A 20,733-nucleotide genomic window follows, 5' to 3' on the forward strand; every position below is an offset into this window, starting at 1 on the left:
GGCAACCACTCAAATACACACCTCAAAATACTTACTTACAAAACTGAACACCAATCAGCTAGCTACAAAAAGGCCTCAGTTAAGCCATTTTGAGAATTTTGCAAGCATGGAGGGCAAGAGGTGGAGGCAGAGGAAGACAAAGAGAGAGAGGAGTAGGACATGGTCAAAGAGGCTATGCACGGAACAATATTTCAGATGATATTAGAGCAATGGTGGTGGATCATGTGACCAGACCCAAACAGATGGCAGGATCTATAATCCCACTCACGCACAACTGGCCTGTTTTTCTGTATTTACAGTAGTGTATTTTGTATTATTTTTGCATTACTGCATTTACTTTGCTGTATGTATAGTACAGTACTTTTACTTTTTATATAAAGTAGACTAGTGTGTTCCCCCTGATCTGAAAGTGTATACATATGATGCAAGTATGTGTCATTTTGTCATCAGAGTTACATTTTGACAAAGGAATGTTAGGTTTTGATAGCAGAGTTTCAATTTGACAGAGATGTGAATGGTATATTTCCCAGTGTTGTGTCATGTTTACTTGTGTGTAGAGTTTTGGCACAATGAGCGAAGTTTTGCAAAATGTGTTCAAGCAATGGGTAAAAACTGTAAAGCATAAAGAAACAAAAGAGTGAATGAAATTGCTGCTAATACAATGCTATATCTGATATGTACAATAACAGTTGTAGAAAAAAATAACATTACGATGTCCAGAAATCAATTTTAATAGTACATTGAGAACTCATGTTTAATGTGATAGTTTCATAATACAGTATATTGTTAGTTCTGAGATTCTTCAATTTTTTTGTGAATAAATACACAGATCTGCAAGGGACATTTGATTTCCTTAGTGGTCTAGTGGTAGAACTTGTTTTAACAGTAGCAAAGGTTGCGTGTTCTAATCCGCCCTCACATATTTTCTTTTTTTCCTCATTAAAATCAGAGATGTCCATCAATGGTTGTATATCAGGAGCAGGGACATGTTTGTGCGCATTTGTTTTTGTGATTTTACCAGAAAAATAGAACCTCTGCAACGGTGTTAAGCAATCGATTACGCACCCATCTGTGCTGTGAAGACTATGTATATGAGCAAAAAGAGAACGTAAACCCTGCCTACTTTTTAATTTGATTGGCCAGCTCAATCATTTTGACACTGACGAGCGTTCTAAGACTGCTGAGGCAGACCAGACTAAAAATGTAACTTTTAAACCTTTTTGTCATCCTAACAACATACAGAGTGCTGTAATGAAGTGGAGCAGAGCAGTGCAAGAATTTCAAATATTGGGATTTGGCCATTTCTATCATTCCAGGGCCGTAACCACCCTAGACATTGACTTGTCCCCCTCAATGTCTAGGGTGATTACGGCCCTAGAATGATTCAATGATAAATACATTTTTAACGATCATTTGTCGCCACCTACTGGTGTAACGATGTAAATGATTCAATCTTTATTTGAAGTATCAAGTTTCTTTCAAAGAGTGATTTACTCTTATTTTGATCACTTCCGTTTAGGATGGGGGACTGGTTGTCTCCCTTGGTTGCGAGGAGGTTTGCTCCCTTGTGAGGTTTATTTATTCGTTTGTTGCTTTATTTTTGCAAAATGGTCCACACATGCAAAGTTGGTTAATAACAGGCTGATTGGTGATTGGTGTTCAGTTTTGTAAGTAAGTGTTTTGAGGTGTGTGTCAACGTCTTTTCAATTAACCAATGTGTGTTGTATTTTGAATAGATGTGTTTTCCCAATGGCACCCTGAGATTTCATTTTTGAACTAAGTGTTTTAAGTATGAAATATGTGTAGTATGCAGGACCAAGTGTGTTGCATAAGGGAGTAAGTGTGTTGCAGAATTGCAACTAAAGTGCAAAGCAGCGCTTTTGTTTAAGGCAGGAGTACTCAAGTTCAGAGGCCAAGAGGGCCGCATTTCAACCAAATGAAACGCGAAGGGCCACAAGTTATAACTTGGAACGTAAGACTTTTATTTAGGCCTACTTAAGACAATATTTGTAGTTTTACTGTTTATTTACTAAAAGTGCAGTTTATTATCTAGCTAAGTCTTACAGTTTTTTCCAATTGCTAACACACAATTTTTCAAACTAGTCTGGTTTTATCAAAACGCTTAACACAATTCACAAAACCACACACCCAAACTGCAAAATACCTCATATATCCTGCAAAATGAAGCACTGCAACCGAAACTACACAGAGCATTATCAAAATCAAACTTTTGCATGAAATGGCACACACTTCATTCATATTACCAGATTTTTGCCTAACCACCTACATAATTGGGCATAATGAAAAGCACCCCCATCTTTAGTATGCTTTGCCATAATACTAAAATATGTATCAGATTGTTCACATGCACAGAAATATTTGCAGATACACACACATGCTGTTGCAACATTTTTATTTTTTTCCTTCACTACAGTAAACAAGTCAGTACAACATAAGCACAGCAGATATATTTACATGGGACTGAACAAAAATATTCTTACAAAAAAGTAAACTGAAAAAGAAAATTTCTGAAAAAAATATATTACAGTAAAAAAAAAAAAAAAAAAAAAAAAGGCAAGAAAAATAATTAGGCAGCATCTTGCCGCACAGCCGGGTCTGGCCACAACGCCTCGTCAACATCACAGGCAATATCTTCCCTTGCCAGACATCGAGGGAAGAAGCGCCTTGAGTGCCTTATCCATCCCTGAATTGCACCCACATCAATCTCATCACATGCCTCTTCCATGGCCTGCACAAGAGGCATGCGCACAAAGGGCTGCCGGTCGTATACCTTCCACCGCCATGCCGAAAAGAATTCTTCTATGGGGTTCAGAAATGGTGAGTATGGTGGGAGGTATTGCACGAGAAATGTTGGGTGGTCAGCAAACCAGTTTTGGACTGGGGCTGCACGATGAAAGCTCACGTTGTCCCATACTACAACGTACCGGTTTCTTTGATGGTCTGCATCATTCATACGCTCTGGTGGTATGAGAATGTTGTGAAGTCTGTCCAGAAATGTGAGAATATGGGCTGTGTTGTATGGTCCAAGTTTGGCATGACGGTGGAGGACACCATGCATATTGGAGATGGCAGCGCACATTGTGATGTTCCCACCACGTTGGCCAGGAACATCTATAATGGCTCTGTGGCCAATGAGGTTTCTCCCTCTTCTTCTGGTCTTTGCTAGGTTGAACCCAGCCTCATCTATAAAGATGAACTCATGTGGGATTGCATGAGCATCCATTTCCAGTACTCCCTGAAAACAAAGAACAAAAATCACTCAATATGGTGTTATCCAGTACACTGGGAAACAATGTTGTGTGTAGTGTACTGCAGTCAATATAGTACTTACATCCACATATGCTCGTCTGAACTCTTTGTTTCTTTGAGAGTTTCTCTCAAACGGCACCTTATAAAGTTGTTTCATTCTGATTTGGTTTCGCTTGAGAATGCGAGCCAATGTGGACAGACTAACTCGTTGAATGTTGTTGAATAAGGTGTTGTCTTGGATGATGTGGCTTTGAATTTCTCGTAATCTGATTTCATTATTTTCCAAAACCAAGTTTACAATGGCAGCTTCCTGTACCCCGGTGAACATTTGGCCCCTTCCTCCACCATGGTGTCGTCTCTCAGTCCTTTAGAAAAAATAAAATAAAAATATATATAGGGCTTGGACAATGCAGCCTAAATATTTTCCCCCACAGTAGAGTACATTGTACAGGAAACTTGTACAGTTCATGAATGGCTGATGTCATACACTAAGTAAACAGGTGTCACCCAACTGATACACTATGACATGGGGTATACTACATGTGTACTACATGAAATTTTGGTTACATACCTGTTCTCCAGTCTAAAGGTCCGGATGACAGAGGCGACAGTAAAACGGCTCAAGTCTGTCCAGCCTCACGCATTGTCAACCCATGGTTGATGACATGATCTACTAAGGTTGCTCTGATTTCATTTGAAAGTGTTTGTCTTCTTTGGCCATGAACTCCTCTACCTGCTCTACCGTTACCTCTCACTCTTCCTCCCCCTCTTATTCTCAACCTCCCTCTTCCTCTTCCTCTTCCTCTTCCTCTCTCTGCAATGTCTTCCATTGTTGTTGTAAAAAAAAAGGTTCTCACCTGTGGTCTTTTCATAGTGCTTACATCCTGATTGAAGTGTTAACAATTAACCACTGAGGTGTTTGGCCAGGTAGCACATGTAATTGGCCAATTAGCTCATGTAGTGTCATTTTGAATGGCAGTGTTTTGAAATGGCAAACATGTGACTTTATGTCAGATTGTTGTGTCTTATGCAGAGAACTGTATTTAGTGAATTTAAAAAGTGCTATTTTGAAATGCAAAATGTGTGTAAAACAGAAAAGGTGTTTAGACTTTTGGAGACTTGAGAAGAAGTTCTGCTCTCTGTGTGTCAGTTTAAATAATTGTGCTGTGCATGTCATTTTAGTGTGTTAGCAATTGGAAAAAACTGTAAAATAAAAATGATTGATACACACATCCTTCGAATGGAAATAAATAACAAGTACTTTGGGTGTCCTGTTCATTATGTTTATTTTCATATAAAAGCAACAGAACGTAAATTACATCCAGTTTATCAGCAACACAGCGCACAAGTGTGAATCCCGCGATATCCGCCTTTGATCTAGCAGGTGTCTGATGCACTACGAGAACGGAGAATTGTCCGTCTTGCCTGCACTTTTTTCATTCCTCCCCTCACTGCAGCCGCCTGCTCTCGGCTGAACTTCAGGCCAGGCTAGGCGCATCTCAAACAAGCCTATTCTATAGTCTTTGCTTCAGCTGAACAATGCCACTATTTTCTTTTAGAGCTGTACAGCCAAAATGAACCCTCTTTGCATTACTGATCATCATGTACCTGTTATCACTGTAAAGCTGCTTTGACTATATTATACTATACTATAACTATACTAGACTAGACTAGTATCTGTGTAGTATAAATTGCAATTTAAATAAAGGTGACTTGATTTAGGCCGGACCCAACATGTGGACCCGACGTGATGCTGAAGCAGATTGAATCTCTCACTGACTCTGAACTTTGCTTTTTTGGTGTTCTGTATCATGCTTTTCATTTAGAGTTTTCTTTGACCTTTTAGTCATTTGCATTTAGACTGCTGTATGTTTGCAGTATGTAAGTACTGTATATACAGACATTCAATACTATATAATATTGAATATAATACTGTACTTGCAGTACATACAGTATACTTTAAATTCACATTACTTGTGATTTCTATACATTTTATGTAATGGCAAAATGTGTTTACTGTGTTACAATATACTTTTTTTTCTGTAACCTCATGTTCTGGATGTGTTTTCCATTTTTTAATGTAGTGTCTAATGAATGATCTGTAGTGTTTATATATTTTTTAATGTGTGTATGATCTAAAAGTTTTGTTTGATTTTGCCATAAGAGTCAGAGGTTTTGTGAAATTAGTTTGAAGATTGGATTTGTGTTTAATGTTTTGAGAAAATGAGTGATGGTTTCAAGAAATGTGTTTTAGCAATTGTGAAATAGTGTAATAAACATTTTATTTCCTAACAACACACTGTGTTGATTGCATGTGTGAAGTTTTTGGAGATTGATTTGTCAGATATGACGAACACCAAACACTTTTCAGTGGAGAAAGATGGTTTCGATCCTTCTCAGGAGGCTTTTTTTCTTTTTTTTTTTTCCGTTGGTTGAACACTATAGACCCATGGTTAGACTAAAGTAACACAACTTGAAGCTTTTGTTACCATACCTCAAACACATGTACCCACACCTTAAACAAAAGCGCTGCTTTGCACTCTAGTTGCAATTCTGCAACACACTTACTCCTTTATGCAACACACTTGGTCCTGCATACTACACTCTGTTTCATACATAAGACACTTCATTCAAAAATGAAATCTCAGGGTGCCATTTGGAAAACACATGTATCCAAAATACAAAACACATCGGGTAATGGCAACCACTCAAATACACACCTCAAAATACTTACTTACAAAACTGAACACCAATCAGCTAGCTACAAAAAGGCCTCAGTTAAGCCATTTTGAGAATTTTGCAAGCATGGAGGGCAAGAGGTGGAGGCAGAGGAAGACAAAGAGAGAGAGGAGTAGGACATGGTCAAAGAGGCTATGCACGGAACAATATTTCAGATGATATTAGAGCAATGGTGGTGGATCATGTGACCAGACCCAAACAGATGGCAGGATCTATAATCCCACTCACGCACAACTGGCCTGTTTTTCTGTATTTACAGTAGTGTATTTTGTATTATTTTTGCATTACTGCATTTACTTTGCTGTATGTATAGTACAGTACTTTTACTTTTTATATAAAGTAGACTAGTGTGTTCCCCCTGATCTGAAAGTGTATACATATGATGCAAGTATGTGTCATTTTGTCATCAGAGTTACATTTTGACAAAGGAATGTTAGGTTTTGATAGCAGAGTTTCAATTTGACAGAGATGTGAATGGTATATTTCCCAGTGTTGTGTCATGTTTACTTGTGTGTAGAGTTTTGGCACAATGAGCGAAGTTTTGCAAAATGTGTTCAAGCAATGGGTAAAAACTGTAAAGCATAAAGAAACAAAAGAGTGAATGAAATTGCTGCTAATACAATGCTATATCTGATATGTACAATAACAGTTGTAGAAAAAAATAACATTACGATGTCCAGAAATCAATTTTAATAGTACATTGAGAACTCATGTTTAATGTGATAGTTTCATAATACAGTATATTGTTAGTTCTGAGATTCTTCAATTTTTTTGTGAATAAATACACAGATCTGCAAGGGACATTTGATTTCCTTAGTGGTCTAGTGGTAGAACTTGTTTTAACAGTAGCAAAGGTTGCGTGTTCTAATCCGCCCTCACATATTTTCTTTTTTTCCTCATTAAAATCAGAGATGTCCATCAATGGTTGTATATCAGGAGCAGGGACATGTTTGTGCGCATTTGTTTTTGTGATTTTACCAGAAAAATAGAACCTCTGCAACGGTGTTAAGCAATCGATTACGCACCCATCTGTGCTGTGAAGACTATGTATATGAGCAAAAAGAGAACGTAAACCCTGCCTACTTTTTAATTTGATTGGCCAGCTCAATCATTTTGACACTGACGAGCGTTCTAAGACTGCTGAGGCAGACCAGACTAAAAATGTAACTTTTAAACCTTTTTGTCATCCTAACAACATACAGAGTGCTGTAATGAAGTGGAGCAGAGCAGTGCAAGAATTTCAAATATTGGGATTTGGCCATTTCTATCATTCCAGGGCCGTAACCACCCTAGACATTGACTTGTCCCCCTCAATGTCTAGGGTGATTACGGCCCTAGAATGATTCAATGATAAATACATTTTTAACGATCATTTGTCGCCACCTACTGGTGTAACGATGTAAATGATTCAATCTTTATTTGAAGTATCAAGTTTCTTTCAAAGAGTGATTTACTCTTATTTTGATCACTTCCGTTTAGGATGGGGGACTGGTTGTCTCCCTTGGTTGCGAGGAGGTTTGCTCCCTTGTGAGGTTTATTTATTCGTTTGTTGCTTTATTTTTGCAAAATGGTCCACACATGCAAAGTTGGTTAATAACAGGCTGATTGGTGATTGGTGTTCAGTTTTGTAAGTAAGTGTTTTGAGGTGTGTGTCAACGTCTTTTCAATTAACCAATGTGTGTTGTATTTTGAATAGATGTGTTTTCCCAATGGCACCCTGAGATTTCATTTTTGAACTAAGTGTTTTAAGTATGAAATATGTGTAGTATGCAGGACCAAGTGTGTTGCATAAGGGAGTAAGTGTGTTGCAGAATTGCAACTAAAGTGCAAAGCAGCGCTTTTGTTTAAGGCAGGAGTACTCAAGTTCAGAGGCCAAGAGGGCCGCATTTCAACCAAATGAAACGCGAAGGGCCACAAGTTATAACTTGGAACGTAAGACTTTTATTTAGGCCTACTTAAGACAATATTTGTAGTTTTACTGTTTATTTACTAAAAGTGCAGTTTATTATCTAGCTAAGTCTTACAGTTTTTTCCAATTGCTAACACACAATTTTTCAAACTAGTCTGGTTTTATCAAAACGCTTAACACAATTCACAAAACCACACACCCAAACTGCAAAATACCTCATATATCCTGCAAAATGAAGCACTGCAACCGAAACTACACAGAGCATTATCAAAATCAAACTTTTGCATGAAATGGCACACACTTCATTCATATTACCAGATTTTTGCCTAACCACCTACATAATTGGGCATAATGAAAAGCACCCCCATCTTTAGTATGCTTTGCCATAATACTAAAATATGTATCAGATTGTTCACATGCACAGAAATATTTGCAGATACACACACATGCTGTTGCAACATTTTTATTTTTTTTCCTTCACTACAGTAAACAAGTCAGTACAACATAAGCACAGCAGATATATTTACATGGGACTGAACAAAAATATTCTTACAAAAAAAGTAAACTGAAAAAGAAAATTTCTGAAAAAAAATATATTACAGTAAAAAAAAAAAAAAAAAAAAAAGGCAAGAAAAATAATTAGGCAGCATCTTGCCGCACAGCCGGGTCTGGCCACAACGCCTCGTCAACATCACAGGCAATATCTTCCCTTGCCAGACATCGAGGGAAGAAGCGCCTTGAGTGCCTTATCCATCCCTGAATTGCACCCACATCAATCTCATCACATGCCTCTTCCATGGCCTGCACAAGAGGCATGCGCACAAAGGGCTGCCGGTCATATACCTTCCACCGCCATGCCGAAAAGAATTCTTCTATGGGGTTCAGAAATGGTGAGTATGGTGGGAGGTATTGCACGAGAAATGTTGGGTGGTCAGCAAACCAGTTTTGGACTGGGGCTGCACGATGAAAGCTCACGTTGTCCCATACTACAACGTACCGGTTTCTTTGATGGTCTGCATCATTCATACGCTCTGGTGGTATGAGAATGTTGTGAAGTCTGTCCAGAAATGTGAGAATATGGGCTGTGTTGTATGGTCCAAGTTTGGCATGACGGTGGAGGACACCATGCATATTGGAGATGGCAGCGCACATTGTGATGTTCCCACCACGTTGGCCAGGAACATCTATAATGGCTCTGTGGCCAATGAGGTTTCTCCCTCTTCTTCTGGTCTTTGCTAGGTTGAACCCAGCCTCATCTATAAAGATGAACTCATGTGGGATTGCATGAGCATCCATTTCCAGTACTCCCTGAAAACAAAGAACAAAAATCACTCAATATGGTGTTATCCAGTACACTGGGAAACAATGTTGTGTGTAGTGTACTGCAGTCAATATAGTACTTACATCCACATATGCTCGTCTGAACTCTTTGTTTCTTTGAGAGTTTCTCTCAAACGGCACCTTATAAAGTTGTTTCATTCTGATTTGGTTTCGCTTGAGAATGCGAGCCAATGTGGACAGACTAACTCGTTGAATGTTGTTGAATAAGGTGTTGTCTTGGATGATGTGGCTTTGAATTTCTCGTAATCTGATTTCATTATTTTCCAAAACCAAGTTTACAATGGCAGCTTCCTGTACCCCGGTGAACATTTGGCCCCTTCCTCCACCATGGTGTCGTCTCAGTCCTTTAGAAAAAAATAAATAAAAATATATATAGGGCTTGGACAATGCAGCCTAAATATTTTCCCCCACAGTAGAGTACATTGTACAGGAAACTTGTACAGTTCATGAATGGCTGATGTCATACACTAAGTAAACAGGTGTCACCCAACTGATACACTATGACATGGGGTATACTACATGTGTACTACATGAAATTTTGGTTACATACCTGTTCTCCAGTCTAAAGGTCCGGATGACAGAGGCGACAGTAAAACGGCTCAAGTCTGTCCAGCCTCACGCATTGTCAACCCATGGTTGATGACATGATCTACTAAGGTTGCTCTGATTTCATTTGAAAGTGTTTGTATTCTTTGGCCATGAACTCCTCTACCTGCTCTACCGTTACCTCTCACTCTTCCTCCCCCTCTTATTCTCAACCTCCCTCTTCCTCTTCCTCTTCCTCTCTCTGCAATGTCTTCCATTGTTGTTGTAAAAAAAAAAAAGGTTCTCACCTGTGGTCTTTTCATAGTGCTTACATCCTGATTGAAGTGTTAACAATTAACCACTGAGGTGTTTGGCCAGGTGGCACATGTAATTGGCCAATTAGCTCATGTAGTGTCATTTTGAATGGCAGTGTTTTGAAATGGCAAACATGTGACTTTATGTCAGATTGTTGTGTCTTATGCAGAGAACTGTATTTAGTGAATTTAAAAAGTGCTATTTTAAAATGCAAAATGTGTGTAAAACAGAAAAGGTGTTTAGACTTTTGGAGACTTGAGAAGAAGTTTTGCTCTCTGTGTGTCAGTTTAAATAATTGTGCTGTGCATGTCATTTTAGTGTGTTAGCAATTGGAAAAAACTGTAATAGTATGGTGTCCTTTTTAAAGTGTCACTTAACATGATAAATGGCATTTAAAAAAGTGATTAATAGCTTGTCTTGCTGTATTCTTAATGTACAAATGCATAAAGAAAAACAAGAACTGATGAAAAGAAATCCTTATTCATTCCTTATTCATCCTTATTTCATTTCTTTTCACAAGAAATTTAAGGTCTGGCTGTTGTTCACTGGCTGATAAGAGTTTGTCCGTAAGACGAAAACATTGCACTTTTTTTTTTATAGTCTTTTTATACTCCATTGCACCTTTTTAACACTTTTTATAGCACCTATTTATACTCAGAGAATAAACGTTTTATTATTTATATTATTATTACCTTTTAATTTGGTAAGAATCCAAAAATCTTTTTTTTTTTTTTTTTTTTAAATGTTCAATCGCAATGATAAATCAGATATTCTCCGTGAGCTCAATTATGTGATTACAGATCTTTAATGGGAGCGCTGCTTGCTTTCTGTTTATAACACATTGACATTAAGAATAAAAGGTTTGTTTTTCATGCTGCTCGGCACTGCAAGCTGTAAAGTTTGAGGAATGTCAACTGCATTTCATCATGGAAAAATAAGGTTACTTTGTTTTTTACTTGCGCGCACAGTCTCGAGCCTTTGATGGCATTCACGAACACAAGTGCTCGACACATGCGCACTAGAGAGATTCATGCTTGTCTAGTCTTTTTCGCTCAAATAGTTACAATAAAATGTCTTTGTACTGGTTTAAAATTAGAGTTGCTGCTATCTTTTAATCCCCTCAAACAAGCGCTCTTCAACACGGTCGGCTATTGTGTTTGTTGTTACTCTTGTTCCGTCTTATCCGTTTCTTTTCAGACTGAAACAACAGCCCGTTTCAGTGCTGACACCTTGTGGACAAACTAAATTAGTGCAAAAAGTATTCAATGCGCGCGTGCAAAGTGCCTTCAGTTTATATTGTTCTTTGCGGTTAGAAAAACTGTGCTGCACGCGTACACTAGACGCGTTCTCTGCTGATGATTACAGCGTCAAATTATAATAAATATACATTTATATGTAGCATGATGCGGGCCACAAATTTAATGCTGACGGGCCGGATGCGGCCCGCGGGCCGCCTGTTGAGTACCCCTGGTTTAAGGTAACATTGTGTTTAAGGTATAGTAACAACAACTTCAAGTTATGTTACTTTGGTTTAACCATGTGTCTATAGTGTTCAAGCAACAGGCAAAAACTGTAATATCATCTGAAATATTGTTCCGTGCATAGCCTCTTTGACCATGTCCTACTCCTCTCTCTCTTTGTCTTCCTCTGCCTCCACCTCTTGCTCTCCATGCTTGCAAAATTCTCAAAATGGCTTAACTGAGGCCTTTTTGTAGCTGGCTGATTGGTGTTCAGTTTTGTAAGTAAGTATTTTGAGGTGTGTATTTGAGTGGTTGCCATTACCCGATGTGTTTTGTATTTTGGATACATGTGTTTTCCAAATGGCACCCTGAGATTTCATTTTTGAACGAAGTGTCTTATGTATGAAACAGAGTGTAGTATGCAGGACCAAGTGTGTTGCATAAAGGAGTAAGTGTGTTGCAGAATTGCAACTAGAGTGCAAAGCAGCGCTTTTGTTTAAGGTATGGGTACATGTGTTTGAGGTATGGTAACAAAAGCTTCAAGTTGTGTTACTTTAGTCTAAGCATGGGTCTATAGTGTTCAAGCAACGGGCAAAAACTGTATTAAAAAAAAGGTTCCCCCAATGTTCAAGACATGGTTATGGCCTTGAATCATTCATTACAAAGAATTGTTTAAAAACGTTGATTCATCTATGAAACAAGTGACATCTTTATAATTGAATCATTGAATAATTTATTCAAACCAATTTTAAAAAAATAATAATAATTAATTCAAAATAATTAATGTTTTTTGTAAATAGACTGCAGCAACTCACATTACGTCAGAATCTCTAGTACTCTGACCTTCATGTGTCTGCTTGATAATTAAGAAAATATTGTTTGGAGGAAACATAAAATAGGCCTGTTTAATGTTATACAATATTATATAATTATATAATATGCTATTTAAATACATCTGAAAAGTGAGAAAAATAAAAATAAAAATCCTCCCATATAGTCCCCCCAGTAAATCTCAGCCATTTCCAGCCCTGAATATAGTGCATATTTAGCCAATGGTTAATTTTTCTAGCTTGCTATGGTCATTAAATGGCTTTCCTGACGTAAATACGTTGACGTGATTGATCAATTACATGAGATTGACATTTCAGTAAGTTGTACTATATTTTTCCAACATTCTAACCAGTAGCGGCTCCTGACCGTAAATTTAGGTAGGTGTTTTTATTTATTTATTTATTTTATTTTAAAGCTGCAGTTGCATTTTTCCTCTTTGTCGCCATCTCTGTTTGAAACATGCAATTCAATCATATGCGGAACAGTTATCTGTACATGTGTTGTGCCTCAGCACAGCTCGTCAACGCGGATGAATCTAATGTTTGCTGTCAGTCACCGCACCGGTGTGGAAACTGTTCTTCAGAATCACAGATTCTACGTCTTGAAAGTATGACCAATATAAGAATTTTCACTGGAAAATATCTTCTGAACAAGTAAGTAACATTTCTGCCACTTCTTTCTGACCAACTGAGGAAAAAAGCATTAGGCCTACAATAAATCACGCTGCCAATGATGATTAAATCTAACGATCGCTTAGCTCGGATCATGCCAAACCGTGCAAATTATTATTACTGTTATACTTTGTTCTCATATCGTTAATGTTAACAACATCAGCATTACATGACTATGTGTATATTAGCGTTACCTGAAGATTTCAATTTCTGTAGCCACTCCACAGTCCAAAGTCTTTTGCTTTTTGACTACGGGTGAATCTCCAGTTATCACTGATGATTGTCATTTGGATCTTTCTGGATTATAATCAACCATCAAAATGATAAGTATAATTATTCCAGCAGCATTCTCACATGATAAAACCGACTTGCCTGGACTCCTTCTTTCTGTTTACGGACGTGACGTAATGACGCACAGACGAACTGCTGAATGCTTGAATTTCCCGCGGAAATCCACCATGTCGCTCTTATTATGAAGCATTATTACAAGCTTACCGTTGTGAATCGCGCTAAGATAATGAGATAGTTTTGAACACTGGCTGGTTATGTACTTGCTCAAAAATTGATTTTGGATCATTTTTAACCAAAAACAGTTACAGACAGCAGCTTTAAATATATAAGGCTATCTAATTATAATGTGAATGAATTTAGGTGTATTGAACATGTAATTGTGTGGGAGCTGATTGTTTATTAGACCACTGTTTTCCCCAGTGTTCAAAGTTCATGTATGTGTTTTGTTTTGATTTTCATATGTGAATATGGTATAGTTTATATGTTTTATTTTTTTATTTCATCTGGCTGCTTTAGGGTGGTTGTTGTACTAGATGAGACGGTAGGGGGTGGTGTGATGCAGTGATAAATAGTCTCTTATTGGCCTGTTTAGCTGAGCAATACATGAAACAAACAAAACAAACAAGCCCTGGAAATTAATAGAAGAACACATATTATACAGACACTTGATATTTAATATTATCAGATGATTAGTTAATTGCATTTGATAGATTTCACTTTCAATAAAATATTTTCGATGTGTTTATAAAAGATGTTTTTATGCATATTTGGCCTGAGTTTTTGTTGCATTTACAATGTTCTGACCAGCAGAGGTCACCAGAGTGTGGTGTTTCGAAAGATTCGAAACTGAATCATTTTGCGAATTGATTCAAAGCTTTGAAAAGCTTAATTTCTCCCACTTCTAATCTTAATAGCAGGTTGAAACGCGCTTTCTTTCTCTCTTGTATTAGAAATGTTAAGTGAGTTAAGTTCCTGAATTCTGCAGTATAACTTTCAATAAAGTATCAACATGGCAAGCATTAATCATTCAAGTGTTTTCATTGCCATCCATATTACAGTATTACATGGGGGGCACAAAAGAAATTTCATATTAGTTCACTTGGTGGCCATTTTGGTTACATCCTCAATTTTTATTCATGCAAGTATGGCTCATATCTATTGGAATGGAGAAAGACTGTAAACTTCAAAAGTGTTGTTCACGATTAGGAATAATTCAGCTTTAGCTCAAACTCTACAAAATAAATAAATAAAAATTAAAAAAAACTTCTGAGAATGCGAAGAGGAACAATTGTAACGTATCTCAGTCAACATTTCTACTAGGCTACAGAATTTTTCACTAAAAGTATAAAAGAGAGTTACACCATATATACACTAATCAGCCACAACAATAAAACTGACAGGTGAAGTGTATATCATTACAGTGGCACTGGTCAAGGGAAGGGATATATTGGCCAGAAGTCAGTTCATGACTTTAATGAGCTGGAAGCAGGAAAAATAGGCAAGTGAAAAGATGAGTGACTTTGATAAAGGCCAAATAGTGATGGCTAGATGACTGGTTCAGAGCATCTCTAAAAGCCTTGTGGGGGATTTTCATGTGTTTCAGAAGTCAGTGGCCTCTTTCAGCAGCATAATGCACCATGCCATACTGCAAAAAAAATGTTCAGGAATGGTTTGAGGAACATAAAGATTTCAAGGTGTTGCCTTGGCCTCCAAATTCCCCAGATCTCAATCCAATTGAAAATGTATGGGATTTGAAGAACCAACAAAACCAATCCATAGAGGCCCAACCTTACTGCTTGCAGGAGTTGAAGGATCTGCTGCTAAAGTCACGAGGGGGACCTACATGATATTAGACAGGTTGTCTTAATGTTGTGGCTGATTAGTGTATATAACTGTGTACATAAGTGTTTGCTGTGGTTCATGAAAGCCAGTTCTGATGAACTTTACATTTTCATGTTGCCTTCTATTTTACCTTTATTATTTTTTGTTTTTTTTTAAAGGTGCACAGCATATTTTGTAGTTCAAATAAGTTTGTATACTAACATTATATCAGTTAATGATATATACAGTTATGAAATGTAAAATATTCAAAATGCATGCTTACCTTCTTAATTCTTATCATCCAAACCATCTGTGGCTTCAGTGAAACCACAAGGATTAACAAGAACAATACTTCTAATCGTGTTGATCATACTACAATATTAAAAAAAGAAGTAAGTAACAGTCAGCTCAGTGACTCCACCCACCTTTGAAGTATATTAATACCATGTTTAGCCAGTGAGAGCTCACTGATCGTCTTCATCATGACCATCATCATCTCTCTGCTCCTGTTGGCCTCTCTGCTGCCACACCTGACCTTCACTGGTGAGACTGATCATTTAGTAGCATATTTCGATGACTTTTACAAGTGTTTAATTGGTATGTGATGAATAAGTTGACTAACAGCACTATCTCTCTCTCAGCTCATGTGAATGTAGGTATAGTGAACGGCACAAAAGCCAAACGCCACTCCAGACCTTACATGGTTTCTCTTCAGGAGTTTGGGGACCATATCTGTGGAGGATTCCTCATTTCTGATCAGTTTGTCCTGACTGCCGCACATTGCTGGAACAAGTAAGAGCTCGTTTAGTGTGAACTGCGATGTTGAGTTAAAATTACTTTTGACTGATAATGACTAAAGTGTGCCCTATATATCAGTTATGACATAAATGACCAAATTCCATTACGCTCTTTCAACAGATATGATAATCTGATGGTTGTTGTTGGTGCTCATGACTTAAAGAAGAGCAAGAGTTCAGATCACATCAGAGTGAAGTCCTACATCCCTCATCCAAACTATAGGCCTACAAATAAACCTCATCATCATGATGCTGACATCATGCTTTTGAAGGTAACAACCTGTAATATATTTAGTTTTTCAAAATAATATCCAGTCAAGAAACAGTAGCACAAACCACTATGTTTGAATTTCTATTGCAGTTTCTTTCTTTTAAAATTACTACTAGGGATTTAAATAATTTCTGTGTAAATGGCCAAGTGCACAGCATAAAATAAAGAGGACTTTTTCGGCTTCTGTAATAACCTCAAAAACAACAGTATAATCAACAAATTTCAGTGATAAAGAAGATTGTTTATTAAAAATGGTTGTATTTTTTAATTATAGCTAGAGAAAAGAGTCAAACTAAACAACAAGGTTGGAGTGATACCATTACCAAAGAAAGGAGAAGACGTCAAAGCAGACACTGCCTGTAGTGTTGCCGGCTGGGGAGATCTGGTCACTAATGGCTCAGGGAGCAATCTTCTGATGGAGGCAAAAGTGTCCGTAATGAATAACACAGAATGTAGAAATAGATGGGGAGCGTTGTACTCAGTCTCACAGATGATCTGTGTATATGGCTATGGTGGATCCTGTAATGTACGTACAAAAGATGATTACAGTTTTTTCCAATTGCTAACACACTAAAATGACATGCACAGCACAATTATTTAAACTGACACACAGAGAGCAAAACTTCTTCTCAAGTCTCCAAAAGTCTAAACACCTTTTCTGTTTTACACACATTTTGCATTTCAAAATAGCACTTTTTAAATTCACTAAATACAGTTCTCTGAATAAGACACAACAATCTGACATAAAGTCACATGTTTGCCATTTCAAAACACTGCCATTCAAAATGACACTACATGAGCTAATTGGCTAATTACATGTGCCACCTGGCCAAACACCTCAGTGGTTAATTGTTAACACTTCAATCAGGATGTAAGCACTATGAAAAGACCACAGGTGAGAACCTTTTTTTTTTTACAACAACAATGGAAGACATTGCAGAGAGAGGAAGAGGAAGAGGAAGAGGAAGAGGAAGAGGAAGAGGGAGGTTGAGAATAAGAGGGGGAGGAAGAGTGAGAGGTAGGGGTAGAGCAGGTAGAGGAGTTCATGGCCAAAGAAGACCAACACTTTCAAATGAAATCAGAGCAACCTTAGTAGATCATGTCATCAACCATGGGTTGACAATGCGTGAGGCTGGACCGAGAGTGCAGCCAAACTTGAGCCGTTTTACTGTCGCCTCTGTCATCCGGACCTTTAGACTGGAGAACAGGTATGTAACCAAAATTTCATGTAGTACACATGTAGTATACCCCATGTCATAGTGTATCAGTTGGGTGACACCTGTTTACTTAGTGTATGACATCAGCCATTCATGAACTGTACAAGTTTCCTGTACAATGTACTCTACTGTGGGGGAAAATATTTAGGCTGCATTGTCCAAGCCCTATATATATTTTTATTTTATTTTTTCTAAAGGACTGAGAGACGACACCATGGTGGAGGAAGGGGCCAAATGTTCACCGGGGTACAGGAAGCTGCCATTGTAAACTTGGTTTTGGAAAATAATGAAATCAGATTACGAGAAATTCAAAGCCACACCTTATTCAACAACATTCAACGAGTTAGTCTGTCCACATTGGCTCGCATTCTCAAGCGAAACCAAATCAGAATGAAACCACTTTATAAGGTGCCGTTTGAGAGAAACTCTCAAAGAAACAAAGAGTTCAGACGAGCATATGTGGATGTAAGTACTATATTGACTGCAGTACACTACACACAACATTGTTTCCCAGTGTACTGGATAACACCATATTGAGTGATTTTTGTTCTTTGTTTTCAGGGCGTACTGGAAATGGATGCTCATGCAATCCCACATGAGTTCATCTTTATAGATGAGGCTGGGTTCAACCTAGCAAAGACCAGAAGAAGAGGGAGAAACCTCATTGGCCACAGAGCCATTATAGATGTTCCTGGCCAACGTGGTGGGAACATCACAATGTGCGCTGCCATCTCCAATATGCATGGTGTCCTCCACCGTCATGCCAAACTTGGACCATACAACACGGCCCATATTCTCACATTTCTGGACAGACTTCACAACATTCGCATACCACCAGAGCGTATGAATGATGCAGACCATCAAAGAAACCGGTACGTTGTAGTATGGGACAACGTGAGCTTTCATCGTGCAGCCCCAGTCCAAAACTGGTTTGCTGACCACCCAACATTTCTCGTGCAATACCTCCCACCATACTCACCATTTCTGAATCCCATAGAAGAATTCTTTTCGGCATGGCGGTGGAAGGTATATGACCGGCAGCCCTTTGTGCGCATGCCTCTTGTGCAGGCCATGGAAGAGGCATGTGATGAGATTGATGTGGGTGCAATTCAGGGATGGATAAGGCACTCAAGGCGCTTCTTCCCTCGATGTCTGGCAAGGGAAGATATTGCCTGTGATGTTGACGAGGCGTTGTGGCCAGACCCGGCTGTGCGGCAAGATGCTGCCTAATTATTTTTCTTGCCTTTTTTTTTTTTTTTTTTTTTTTTTACTGTAATATATTTTTTTTCAGAAATTTTCTTTTTCAGTTTACTTTTTTTGTAAGAATATTTTTGTTCAGTCCCATGTAAATATATCTGCTGTGCTTATGTTGTACTGACTTGTTTACTGTAGTGAAGGAAAAAAAATAATAATGTTGCAACAGCATGTGTGTGTATCTGCAAATATTTCTGTGCATGTGAACAATCTGATACATATTTTAGTATTATGGCAAAGCATACTAAAGATGGGGGTGCTTTTCATTATGCCCAACAGTGTGTAGGTGGTTAGGCAAAAATCTGGTAATATGAATGAAGTGTGTGCCATTTCATGCAAAAGTTTGATTTTGATAATGCTCTGTGTAGTTTCGGTTGCAGTGCTTCATTTTGCAGGATATATGAGGTATTTTGCAGTTTGGGTGTGTGGTTTTGTGAATTGTGTTAAGTGTTTTGATAAAACCAGACTAGTTTGAAAAATTGTGTGTTAGCAATTGGAAAAAACTGTAACAGACTTTATGGTAATGTATGAACTGGTTTCACTACTGATGTTTTGATCTGTGTTTCTTAACAGGGGGATTCAGGAGGTCCTTTGGTTTGTGGAAACACTGCTGTTGGTATCACATCTTTTGGTTCACGTCGTCACTGCAATTCACCTAAGCAACCTGAGGTGTATACTAAGATTTCTGAATATATTGAGTGGATCAACAAAGTTACTGGAAATGTATAGTGACTTCATAGAAACTAAAGAAGGAAGAAATGTTATTCTTGAATTCTTCCATAAACGTTCTTTCAATAAAAGTATCACATGGCAAGCATCAGTTATAAAGTGTTCTCATTGTCACAACCATATATAATTTAGACAACACCCTCACTTTCCAGTCATGCCTGTAGACTCATATCTCTTTGAATGGGAAAAACTAAAATACCCAAAACTGTTGATCAAAATTACAGTAATAAAAAAAAAAAAAACCATTTCAAAACAGGAATGATATATATTGAGTTGTAAAATAAAGAGCTTTGTTGAGATCAACTTATTTCTCACATCTAACAGAATTTACAGTAAGACAATGATTCACATATGGGGCCGTAAAATATACACGTTTTTGCACATATATGCACACCACTCGGTTTCTCTGTCGAATCAGAACCTCTTTTGTCCATTTATAGATAACCAGGCACAGATACACTTCATCAGTATGAGGGCACACCCATTGCAATTGTTAACACCCCCACTTGCTCTCATACTGTGCAGTACTGTATACAATAACATAAAACATGAGCATGTACATGGCAAACATAACATTTTTGAGTTTGAGTTATCACTTGTTTAGTCATGACATCATCCACCATTTCTTCTATGGGGCAATACTCAGTGTTTTTTCCCTTCATGACATCATTGTACAGATTATGCATATCTGTCAATGATATGCAAAATGTATCACTCAAGCACATGTATTACTGTAATGTCTAAATCTCCCATTAACCGTGTAAGCAAAGAGTGCTTTACAATGTATAGCAATAGTCTTGCACCACAGCTTATTGGCATTTCCAACGCTATCTCACGCCCAATTTATATGTATTTTATGAGGTGGTTAATTCATATGAATTCGTACGTTTTGTCTAAGCCCCAGGTTTAGGGGCGGGTTTGGGGTAGGTCATTCGTAAGAATTCATACTGTAGGGAACCCCCCATCAGCCCAAAAACGGAATCCGACGGCCTGGGCGACGGTTTATGCGTGTATGTCTTTTCAGCGCCCCTGTGAAGTTCACTTAATTTCATTTGTTTAATCTGACTCCAATTTCAAATGATTATTACTCTTAGGTTGTGTTTCCAATTAGAAATTAATCACTGGTTATGTATTAATTTAGATATTTGATTAATCTGGGTATCCCATATTTTAAATTATTCGATCATTATGGACCCATACCACTTAGAGTCACACGCCCCAAGTTTGCATGGATCTCACGACACAAATTCGCCAGTTCTGATTCTTAGTCAGTGGGTGCAGAATTTACTAAT

General features: G+C 37.8%; 1 protein-coding gene across 1 annotated transcript; it reads left to right on the forward strand.

Moving 5' to 3' along the window:
- The first annotated feature begins 15,655 nt into the window (after window positions 1-15,655).
- On the forward strand, window positions 15,656-19,441 carry LOC137029406 (mast cell protease 4-like). The gene is made up of 5 exons (XM_067399006.1): window positions 15,656-15,716; window positions 15,815-15,965; window positions 16,092-16,242; window positions 16,516-16,767; window positions 19,286-19,441. Exons 1-5 carry the CDS (start codon window positions 15,656-15,658, stop codon window positions 19,439-19,441), a joined length of 771 nt encoding a protein of 256 aa, XP_067255107.1.
- Window positions 19,442-20,733: the final 1,292 nt, after the last annotated feature.

The sequence above is a fragment of the Chanodichthys erythropterus genome, chromosome 10 (assembly GCF_024489055.1).
Source record: "Chanodichthys erythropterus isolate Z2021 chromosome 10, ASM2448905v1, whole genome shotgun sequence".
Taxonomy (NCBI): domain Eukaryota; kingdom Metazoa; phylum Chordata; class Actinopteri; order Cypriniformes; family Xenocyprididae; genus Chanodichthys; species Chanodichthys erythropterus.